Source organism: Molothrus ater, chromosome 36, assembly GCF_012460135.2.
Source record: "Molothrus ater isolate BHLD 08-10-18 breed brown headed cowbird chromosome 36, BPBGC_Mater_1.1, whole genome shotgun sequence".
Lineage (NCBI taxonomy): Eukaryota > Metazoa > Chordata > Aves > Passeriformes > Icteridae > Molothrus > Molothrus ater.
In genome coordinates, this window is record NC_071663.1 from 827,725 (window position 1) to 838,971 (window position 11,247).

The 11,247-nt window shown below is 49.8% G+C and overlaps 1 protein-coding gene across 1 annotated transcript; it reads right to left on the reverse strand.

The window, feature by feature from the left end:
- Window positions 1–266: 266 nt before the first annotated feature.
- Window positions 267–11,231, reverse strand: LOC118697433 (LIM homeobox transcription factor 1-beta-like). The gene is made up of 9 exons (XM_054518130.1): window positions 10,602–11,231; window positions 9,886–9,951; window positions 7,538–7,710; window positions 2,254–2,563; window positions 1,632–1,789; window positions 1,267–1,344; window positions 1,038–1,155; window positions 712–984; window positions 267–620 (listed from the first exon to the last, which is right to left on the reverse strand). The coding sequence occupies exons 1-9, from the start codon at window positions 10,786–10,788 to the stop codon at window positions 439–441; spliced, it is 1,545 nt and encodes a 514-aa protein (XP_054374105.1). The 5' UTR covers window positions 10,789–11,231; the 3' UTR covers window positions 267–438.
- Between the last annotated feature and the right edge of the window lie 16 nt (window positions 11,232–11,247).

Below are 11,247 nucleotides of genomic sequence, written 5' to 3' on the forward strand. Positions count from 1 at the left end.
CCACGGAATTATTCGGAGATTGGAGTCACTGTTTTCCATGGAAAAAAAAAAAACCTCTGGGAATTCTGGAAGCCTTCTCAACCCTTGGGAGCCCCAAAATTCCCGGGAATTCCAATCCCACCATACCCCCAAATTCCAAAAACTTTTCTCTCTTTTTATTTTCCTTTTCTTTTTTTTTTTCTTTCCTGGGATTTATTTCCCACCAGACATGCAAAAAAAAAAAAAAAAAAAAAGGAAAAAAAAGAAAAAAAGAAAAAAAAAAGAAAAATAAAAAAAAGGAAGCATTCCCAAAAATTTCCCCCCAAAAAATTCCCCAAAATTGGCACAGGAGCAGAGGGAAAATACCAAATTCCAGCGGAATCCTAGGGGGGGCGGGGGGGGGTCGATCCCAGTTTTTTTGGGATTCCCAGGACTGGGATTTTCGGGAATTCCGGGATGTCAGGAGGTGAAGTAGGAGCTCTGCATGGAGTAGAGGCGCTCCATGGGATTCCCGGGCTCGGGGATTTCGGGAATTCTGGCATTCCCGAGGATTAGCTGCTGGGAATTCTCTGTGGAGATCAGGGCCGCTCCCAAGGATCCCAGGGCGTCCCCGTCCAGCTCCTGGAAAACTCCCTCGGAGTCTGGGAAAAGGTGGGAAAAATTAGGAAAAATCGGGAAAAATTGGGCAAACCGGGACGGGGCCTGGGGATTCCCGGAATTCTCTGCAGTTACCGAAGGGCCGGAGCTCCGGGGGCGTTCCCCGGAACGTTCCGGCCTCGCCACCGAATCCGCCGGGCTCCAGGGGCGGCGGCGGAATCCGGGAAAACGGGACCAGGATCCGCTGCAGGCCTGGGAATGCCGGGATGTGGGATATCGGGATCATGTGGGATATCGGGATCTTGTGGGATATCGGGATCTTGTGACTTCCCGATTTCCGATCCCTCCATCCCTGATCCACCCCATCCCCATTTTCCCATCCCCATTCCCGCTTTCCCACCCTCATTCCCATTTTTCCCACCCCATTCCCGTTTTCCCACCCCATTCCCGTCATTCCTGACCCTCCTCATCCTCATTCCCATCCCGGCCGCTCCTCCCGGGTCCTCTCCCGCCTGGAATTCCCCCTCTGGAATTCCCGAGCTGCTCCTGCTGCTGCTGCCTGCGGGCAATCTTCTTCATCTGGGAGGAAAAAAAAAAAACCACGGAAGAATCCCGGGAAAACCCCAGGAAAATCCCGATTACGGAGGATTTGGGGTTGGTTTTTTATCCCGGAATTCCAGGAATTCCCACCTTGGCTCGTTGGTTCTGGAACCACACCTGGACCACCCGGACCGTCAGCCCCGTCTCGGCCGCCAGCGTCTCCCGCACCTGGAAAAATCCATCGGAATTCCGGGAAGGAGACCGGGAACGGGGAAAAAATCCCTCGGAATTCCGGGCAGGAGACCGGGAATGGGGAAAAGTCCCTCGGAATTCCGGGAAGGAGAGCAGGAATGGGGAAAAAATCCCTCGGAATTCCAGGAAGGAGAGCGGGAACGGGGAAAAGTCCTTTGTAATTCCAGCCCCCGATCCCAATTCCAGAACCCCATCCCAAAATCCCGAAATAATCCAGGATCAGTCCCGGCCCATTCCCAGCACATTCCAGAACGTTCCGGCACCTTCCGGCAGGGTTTGGAGGAGACCTCGAAGGAGGCTTTGAACGCCCGGCGCTGTTGGGAGCTCAGGATCGTTCGGGGCCGCTTGGAACGTTTGGGATCCTTCCCGCCGGAATTCCGGGAGCACCGGGAATCCCGGCCCTCCTCGTCCTCGCTCCGAGCTGCGGCCAGGAAAAAAAAAAAAAAAAAAAAAAGAATTTTGGGGGAAAAAATCCCCAAAATTCTTAAAAAAAATTATGCAAAAGACTCCCAAAAAATACTCCAGAAAATTCCAAAATATTCCCAAACCCCCCTCTAAGAAAATAATAATAAAAAAATCCCTAAGAAAATTAAAAAAAAAAACCAACCAAAAACCCCTAAAAATACCCCAAAAATTCCCTAAAAATTTCTGAAAAAAAAAAAAACCCAAACAAAAAATCCCGAAAAAAATACCCCCAAAAACCCCAACTCCCGCCTGAAAAAAATCCCCAAAATTCCCCAAAAAATAAAAAGAAAAACCCTAAAAATTTCTGAAAAATACCTCGAAAATACCCCAAAAAAATCCCCAAAAAATCCGAAAAAAATCACAAAAAATTCCCCCCAACCCCCCCAAATTTACTATCACTATTATAAATCGTTACTTTACCTCCGTCCTCGGCGGCGGGCCCGGTCCCGGGCCCGGCGTGGCCGCGGCACAGGATGCGCCCGTCGCGCTGCACGAACTCGTCGCCGCTGCGGAGGCGGCGGCCGCAGGAGCCGCAGCGGAGGCAGCGCTCGTGGAAGACGCGGCCCAGGACCCGCAGGACGCGCTCCGAGCGCCCCAGCGCGCCCCGGCAGCGGCCGCAGCAGCGCGGGAACAGCCTGCGGATGGCCGGGGGTTTATGGGGGAAACGTGCCCGGGTTTGGGGGAAAACGTGCCCGGGTTTGGGGGGAAACGTGCCCGGGTTAGGGGGAAAATATCCCCGGGTTTATGGGGGAAAACGTGCCCGGGTTTGGGGGGAAACGTGCCCGGGTTTATGGGGAAAACGTGCCCGGCTTTGGGGGGAAACGTGCCTGGGTTTGGGGGAAACGTGCCCGGGTTTGGGGGGAAACGTGCCCGGGTTTGGGGGAAAATATCCCCGGGTTTGGGGGGAAACGTGCCCGGGTTTGGGGAGAAACGTGCCCAGGTTTGGGGGAAAATACCCCGGGATTCAGAGAAAATATCCCCAGGATTTGGGGGCAAATATCCCCGGGATTTGGGGGGAAATATCCCCCAGCTTTGGGGAAAAATATCCCCCAGATCTGGGGGGGAAATATCCCCCAGCTTTGGGGAAAAATATCCCCCAGATCTGGGGGGAAAATATCTCAGGGTTTGGGGGAAAATATCCCTGGATGTAGGGGAAAAGTATCCCAGGATTTCACAGGGAAAAAAAAAGAGGATTTGGGGGAAATAACGGGACTGGGGGGGAGGATTTGGGATTTCGGGGAAAAACCCTGGGATCTGGGGGGAAACCCTGGGATTTGGCTTTTTGGGACATTCCCACCCTTTGTATCCCAGTATTTGGGGGGTTTTGGGATGTTCCCACCAGAATTCCCAAAAAAGGGGAATTTTCCCACTTTTCCAGCCCCTTTTTGGCAATAAAGCAACCCCAAGCTCATAAAATCCCTGTCAGCTCCAATTAGTTGGGATTAAAATTCCCGGGAATTCCTGGAGAGCCTCTCCCAAGTTTTTTAATATCCCCAGAATCCGCTTAAATCCCAATAATTCCCTCAGGGTTTCCATGGAAACAGGAATGTGGGAAAAGCGGGGGGGGGGCTGGTTTTTTTTTTTCCCAGGGATTTTGGGTTTTTCCAGAGGGATTTGGGAAAGGGGAGAAGCTCCCCAAAATTTGGGAATGGGAATTGGGAAATTGGGAAAATGGGAATGATCTCAAATCCCTCTTTTCCCAGGAGAATCCCCATTTTTGGGGCCCTGCTTTTTTTTGGGAATTACGGGATTTGGGAAAAGCTGGACATTCCAGGCAAGCACCATCCACGAAAATCCCAATTTTTGGGCCCCGTTTCCCTGGAAAAGGCCGGATTAGCTGAACATTCCAGCAGCTTTTCCACGGAAAAAAAAAAAAACCCCGGAAAATCCCATTTTTGGGCTCCCTTTTCCACCCCTCCCACCCATGTGGAGGAAAACTTGGGATGAGCTCCCATTTTTTGGGATTTTCCCATTTTGGGAGGGGATTTTTTTTTCCCCCTGTTTTCCCCTTTCCCAGCCGCATAAAAACCGCAGGGAGAAAATAAAAAGGGATAAAAAAAAAAATATTTTCCGTTTTTTTTTTTTTTTCCCTTCGGTGCCAGAGCTGGGAATTCTGGGAATTTTAATAACGGAGCCGAGGCTGGAAAATTTAATAACGGAGCTGATCCGATTATCCCGGATTTCTGCCAGGGCAATTTCCGCCGGGGCCGGGGGGGCCGGGGCCGCCGCTGCTGGAATTGGATTTTCCGGAGGTTTCCCTTCCCAGCCGCTCGGATTTTATGGAAACCCCCGAGTTTCGGGAATTTTTGGGGATTTTCCCCTAAAAATCTGATTTTTTTTATTAATTTTAGTGCTTGTTTTCCTCATGGATTTGGGGTTTTTTGGGGAAAAAAATTCAGGAAATTGTGGGGATTTTTTTTTTTTTTTGGTGGATTTGGGGTGGTTTTCCTTAAAAGTGGGATTTTATTCTTGATTTTTCCTCCAAGATTTTGTTTTTTTTTTTTTTTTTTTGGCAGGGGGAAAGAAGGAAAAAATAGGAAAATTTTAGGGTTTTGTAAAATGTTTTTTTCTCCTGGATTTGGGGGGGGGGTTTGGGGAAGAAAAGAGGGAAAAGAAGGGATTTTGGGCTGAGGTTTGGATCCATTAAAATTCCAGGCAGGAATTCTCCTCCCGATCTTATCCCACCTCAATTTCCTGTTGGGCTTTTCCAATTTCCGGCTTTTTCTGCCCATTCCGGGGGGAGGGAAAAAAAAAAAATTGGAATAAAATAAAAAATGGGAGAAGTGGGAATGGGGGAGGGGAGGAATTAATGAGGATTTAATGAGAGGAGCTCATTAATGATTCATTAGGGGAGGGTTAATTAAAGGTGGGGATGGGTAGAGGGGGAGGAAAAGTGGGGAAAAATGGGAATAAAAAATGGGAATAAAAAGTGGGAAAAGTGGAATAAGTCAGAATGAAATGGGAATAAAAAGGGGATATTAATAATTTGTAGATAGTTATTAATATTTACAGTAATTAATATTGATATTAATCCATCATATTTATTATCCAAATCTTTATTAGCAATGATAAAAATTATTAATAATTAACAGAAGCTGGACTAATAATTAGTGTTGATAATTGTTGTTACTAATGAGAGTTTTGTTTAATAATAATAGAAGAGTGGAATTGAATGGTAATAATTAATAATAGTTGATTATGGCTGATAAGAATGCTAATAACTTGAATCAATTATTGTCAATGAGAAATAAGAATAAATAATAAGTAGAATAAAATAAAAAATTTTAAATAATAATAATAATAATAATAGGAGAATAATAACAGATGGGTGGAATATAATGGTACTAACGAGTGATTATTAATAACTAATAACAATTATATTAACTTTAATTAAATAATTTTAACAATAAGTAATATATAATTAGTAGAATTATTAGTGTTTAATAATACTAATCTGGATAATTATTAGGAATTATTATTAATGAGAAAATAGGGAAAGAAAGAAGGAAAAAACGGGGGAAAATGGGAAAGAAGGAGAAAAATGTGAATTAAAAAAGAGGGCAAGAAAGAAAAACAGGGAAAGAAAAAATGAGGAAAAATGGGAAAAATCCAGCCCAGAATGGTGAAAAAAGCCCACGGAAAAAATTCCCTTTTAATGAATCCCAGGAAATGAAGGGAATATGCAAATGAGGCTCCGGGAATTAATGGGATTTGGGGATTTAATGGGATTTAGGGAATTCATTCCCTGGGATCCGTCGTCCCACAAGGATCCGGGAAAACGGGAATGGGGAAAGTGGGGATGGGAATCCCAGAATTCCCAAATTTCCCCACCTAACTCCACACCCAGCTCCCTTTTCCCTCTTTTTCGTCCCAAAAAATCCCGGATTTCCCCCCAGTTTCCCAAATTTTCCCCTTTCCCCCACCCCTTGGAATCCAAATTCCCAAATTTCCCAAACCTTGATCCCCAAAAAGCCCCCAAAAAACCGGGAAAAAGACCCCAAAATCCCAGGGATTTTGACACGGATCCCGATTTTTTTCCAGACTTTTGCCTCTGGAATTCAGTGCTCCCCCATGGAATTAAAGATTAACCAAACCTGGGCCCCATTCCCGAAATTCGTCTGGGTGGGAAAGGGCACGGATCTGCTCCAGCGGAGCCAAAATTCCCATGTTTAATGTTGGGAATGGCCAAAATTCCGGATTTCTAACGCCTGCAATGACCAAATCCCAGAGTTTTAACCCCCTGAGGTGGAAAATTCAGATTTTTCTCCTGTTTTTTTTATGGGAATTTTGGGTGCTTGGAAAAGTGAGAAAATAGGGGAAAAAAGGGGAGGAAATGTGGGAATTTGGTTTTCCTGAGGATTCCCCAAATCCTGGGCCCAAATTCCCGGGGTTTTCCCAATCCATGGGACTGGAGGTTCCTGGGAATTCCTGAGGGGATCCCGATGGGAATTTGGGGATGGGGCGGGATCAGGTCCCAAAAAAAAACCCCCGAAATTCCAGGAAAAGCCTCAAAAACCTGAGGAAAAAAGAGCTGGAAGAGGAGTTCAAGGCGAGTTCATCCCAAAAAATTCCGGAGGAGGAGGAGGAGGCCGGGAACGGCTCCAAGGGCTCGGATCCCTCCCGAATTCCCAGAAATCTGACTTCAAAGGGATTCCGAAGGGAGTTTTCCTCCCTTTTTTGCTTTTTTCTTTTTTTTTTTTTCCCGATTTACGGGACAGGTGCCTCTGGAAGGGGCCCTGGGGAGGGGAGAATTCCATGAAAAATCCCTTTGGATTTGGGGTTTTTGTGGGGAAAACGATCCTCTTCCTCCTCACCCAGTTCCTTGGGAAAAAGCGGGGGGGAAAGCGGGGAGAATTCCTGGGAAAATGGGAAAAAACGTGGAAAAACCGGGGAAAAACCTTGAAAGATGGGGGAAAATTGGGGGGAAAAAGGGAAAATCGTGGAAAACCACAGAAAAACCTTGGAAAGTGGGGGGAAAGCCTGGAAAATGGGGAAAATGAGGGGAAAAATGGGAAAATAATGGAAAAGCAGGGAAAACCCCTGAAAAATGGGGAAAAAAACCCTTGAAAATGGGGAAAATCAGGGGATAAAAAACCTTGGAAAATGGGGAAAATCAGGGGAAAAATGGGAAAATTGGGGGAAAAATGGGGAAAAATGGGGAAAGAAGGGGAAAACTCGGGAAAACGGGAAAATTGGGGGGGGGAAGGGAAAATCAGGGGAAAAAGGGGGAAAATCGGGGGAAAAGGGGAAATTGGGGGAAAGAAGGGGAAAACTCGGGGAAAAAGGGAAAATCGGGGGGGGAGGGGGAAATCGGGGGGAAAAAGGGGAAATTTGGGGGAAAAAAGGGGAAATCGGGGGAAAAAGGGGGAAATTGGGGGGAAAAAGGGAAAATCGGGGTAAAAAAGGGCGAAATTGGGGGGTAAAAAGGGAAAATCGGGGGGAAAAAGGGAAAATCGGGGTAAAAAAGGGGAAATCGGGGGAAAAAAGGGGAAATCGGGGGAAAAAAAGGGGAAATCGGGGGGAAAAGGGGAAATTGGGGGAAAAAGGGGGAAATCGGGGGAAAAGGGGGGAAATTGGGGGGTAAAAAAGGGGAAAATCGGGGGAAAAAGGGGGAAAATCGGGGTAAAAAAGGGGGAATCGGGGGTTAAAAAGGGGGAATGTGTGGAAGCGGCCGCGCCGCACTCACCGCTCATAGTCGGGGCGCGCAGAGCAGGCGGCGCTCGCGGCTGAAGCAGCGGCCCCGCAGGGCGCGGCCGCACTCGGAGCAGCGCAGGCACCGCTCGTGCCACGAGCGCTCGTTCACCCGCAGCAGGAACCGGTCCCAGATGCCGCGGCCGCAGCCCGCGCACAGCACCGGGAGCGCGGCGGGAGGGGAGCCTGGGGAACGGAGAGAGAGACTGGGGGAATGCGGGGAAATGGAGAGATTGGGGAATGGAGAGAGACTGGGGGAAATACGGGGAAATGGAACGGAGAGAGAGAGACTGGGGGAAATGCGGGGAAATGGAACAGGGAGATTGGGGGGAAATACCGGGAAATGGAGAGTTTGGGGAACGGAGAGATTGGGGAACGGAGAGAGAGACTGGGGGAATGCGGGGAAATGGAGAGATTGGGGAATGGAGAGAGAGACTGGGGAAATACGGGGAAATGGAGAGATTGGGGAATGGAGAGATTGGGGAACGGAGAGAGAGTCTGGGGGAATGCGGGGAAATGGAACGGAGAGATTGGGGGAATACGGGGAAATGGAACAGAGAGATTGGGGGAAATACGGGGAAATGGAGAGATTGGGGAATGGAGAGATTGGGGAATGGAGAGAGATTGGGGAAATACGGGGAAATGGAACGGGGAGAGACTGGGGGGAAATCCCGGGAAATGGAGAGTCTGGGGAACAGAGAGAGAGACTGGGGGAATACGGGGAAATGGAACGGGGAGAGAGACTGGGGGGAATACGGGGAAATGGAGAGTCTGGGGAATGGAGAGAGATTGGGGGACGGAGAGAGATTGGGGGAAATACGGGGAAATGGAACAGAGAGATTGGGGGGAATACGGGGAAATGGAGAGATTGGGGAACGGAGAGAGATTGGGGGAAATACGGGGAAATGGAACGGGGAGATTGGGGGGAAATCCCGGGAAATGGAACAGAGAGATTGGGGGGAAATCCCGGGAAATGGAGAGTTTGGGGAAATTGAGAGATTGGGGGTAAATCCCGGGAAATTGAGAGATTGGGGAACGGAGAGAGATTGGGGGGAATACGGGGAAATGGAACGGGGAGATTGGGGGGAAATCCCGGGAAACGGAGAGATTGGGGGGAAATACGGGGAAATGGAGAGTTTGGGGGGAAATCCTGGGAAATTGAGAGATTGGGGAACGGGAGAGAGATTGGGGGGAAATCCCTGGGAAATGGAGAGTCTGGGGAAAAATCTGGAAAAATCTGGGAGAAATTGCGGGGGGGGGAAAGAGAAAATTTGGGGAAAATTGGAAAATTCGGGAGAAATATGGGGGGATTTGGGGCAAAATGTGGGAAATGGGAGGATTCAAGGAAAACCAGGGAAATTCAGGGGGAAACATGGGAGAACCCAGGAAGAACGGGGTTGGACATCAGGGAAATTCCATGTGGAGCTCCCAGAAATCCAAAGGAATATTTTTCCATGGCAAAAAGAGGAATTTGGGGGATTTTGGGAAGGAATCCAGGGGATTTGAGGGGTTTTTTTTTTCTCACTCCGGATTTTTGGGAATTTTATTTTTCTATCTCATTTTTATCCCAACTTTCATCTCTGGCAGCTCCTCAAAGGGAAGGGAGGGAGGGAAAAATTCCAATTTTTCTCTGGCAGCGCCTCCTCCTCCTCCTCCCGAGGCCATTCCCGGGTTTCTTCTGCCCGAATTCCGGGAAAAATCTGGCCCCAGATCCCAGGGATGGAGCCCAAAAGTCCCAGGAAAAACGGGAATGAGGGGAGCCCCTGATCTTGGATTTAATTTGGAATTTTGGTCCCAGTTTTAATTTGGAATTCCAATCCCAAATTCAATTCCAAATTCAAATTCCCAAATTCCAAGCCCAGCTCCAATTTGGACCCCGAAATTCCAAATTCTAATTCCCAGGGGTTTTCCAAAGATTTTTATCCCGTTCCTGAGGTTTTTCCCCCACATTTTTCACTCCCCCAATCACATTTCCCCCCCACCGCGGGTTAAAATTAAGGATTTAAAATCCCAATTCCTGATTAATTTGGAGGGGAAAGCCGGGAATAATTAAAGAGGGAATGAGGACGAATTTTCGGGAATTTCTGGGAATGTGGGATCGGGGAAAAATCCCCGGGAAAATCCTGGATTCCAGCCCTGGAAAATGAAAAAAAAAACACGGGAATTCTGCCTAAAAAAACCCAAAAAACGAAATTGGGAAAAGCGGGGGGGTTGGAGCCGGGAAAAAAAACGGGAATAAAGAGGAAAACTCTGGGAAAAACGGGAAAAGGGACCCGGGAATGGGAAAAACATCCCGAAATCGGGGATGCTGGAGGGAATTTTGGGGATTCCCAGCGATATTCCCGGAATTCCCGTACTCACCGGCTCCCGGGAGCGGCGCTCCCTGCTCCCGGCAGGACGGAGCCTCCTCCGGCTTCATCCCGGCGGCTGCGGGGAGAGGAAACGTCGGGAAAAGCGGGAAAAAGCGGGAAAAAGCGGGATGGGAGCGGGGGAAAAGCAGGAAGGAACCGAGAGCGGAGTGGGGAGGAACCGGGAAAGCGCCGGGAGAGGAGCGGGAAGGAGACCGGGAACGGAGCGGGAGAAAATCGGGAACGGGGAGGGGAGGGACAGCACCGGGATGGGAGCGAGGGAAAACCGGGCAAAAAACCGGGATGGGAGCGAGGGAAAGGACCGGGAAGAGCCCGGGATGGGAGCGGGAGCGGACCGGGGGGGAACCGGGCAGAAACCGGGAGCGGAGAGGAGAAAAACCGGGAAAGCGCCGAGATCGGAGCGGGAACAGCTCCCGGGATGGGAGCAGGGGAAAAACCGGGGGAAAACCGGGATGGGAGCGGGGGGAAAAAGCGGGAAGAGAGCGGGGGAAAAACCGGGAAGAGAGCGGGGGAAAAAGCGGGGGAAAAAGCGGGACGGGAGCGGGTAAAACCGGGAAGATCCCGGGGCAGCACCGGGCATCGCCGTCCTCGGGGCCGCTCCTGCGGCTCCTCCCGAACCGCCCCGGCACCGCCGCTCACCCCGCCCGTCGCGACTGTCGCGACACGGCGGCCCCGACGGGACCCGCGGCGTGACCGCAGGGAACTCACCGGGACCGGGACACCGGGACGGGGACGGCGACAACGGCGCCGCGATCGCGACAGCGGCGGCGACAGCGGGATCGCGACAGTGACACCGGGCCCGGCGCGGCCCCCGCCCGTGCGCGCTCCCGGGGGAGGGGCGGGGGCGCGCACGGGGGAGGGGGGAGGAAAGGACGGGGGCAGAAAAAATTCCCATTTTTTTTGGGAATTCCGATTTTTTCCCCCCAAAGCTGGGAATTCCCCCAAAAAAATGGGAATTTCCAAACCCAAAAAAAATGGGAATTCCCAAACGTAAAAAAAATGGGAATTCCCAAAAAACCCCTGGAATTCCATCCCCAAACCCAAAGGAATTGGGGGAAATTTGGGATCCAGTTTGATTTGGGGAAAATCCAGAGGGAACTGGGGGGTACGGGAAGGACAAACTCCCAAAATTCCCACATCCCTGTGGGATCCCAGACCCACCCAGGACCTGAATCCCCAAACCCACCAAAACCCCAGAAAATTTCCCCTGGAAATCCAAATTAAATAGGGGAAAAAAAATTAGGGAAAAGCTTGGGAAATGCTGATTTTTAGGGAAAATTATGGAAAATGGGGAATGGGGCCGAAAAAGTTCCCAAATCCCTGAATCTCCAGAGAGTTTTACCTTAAAACCACC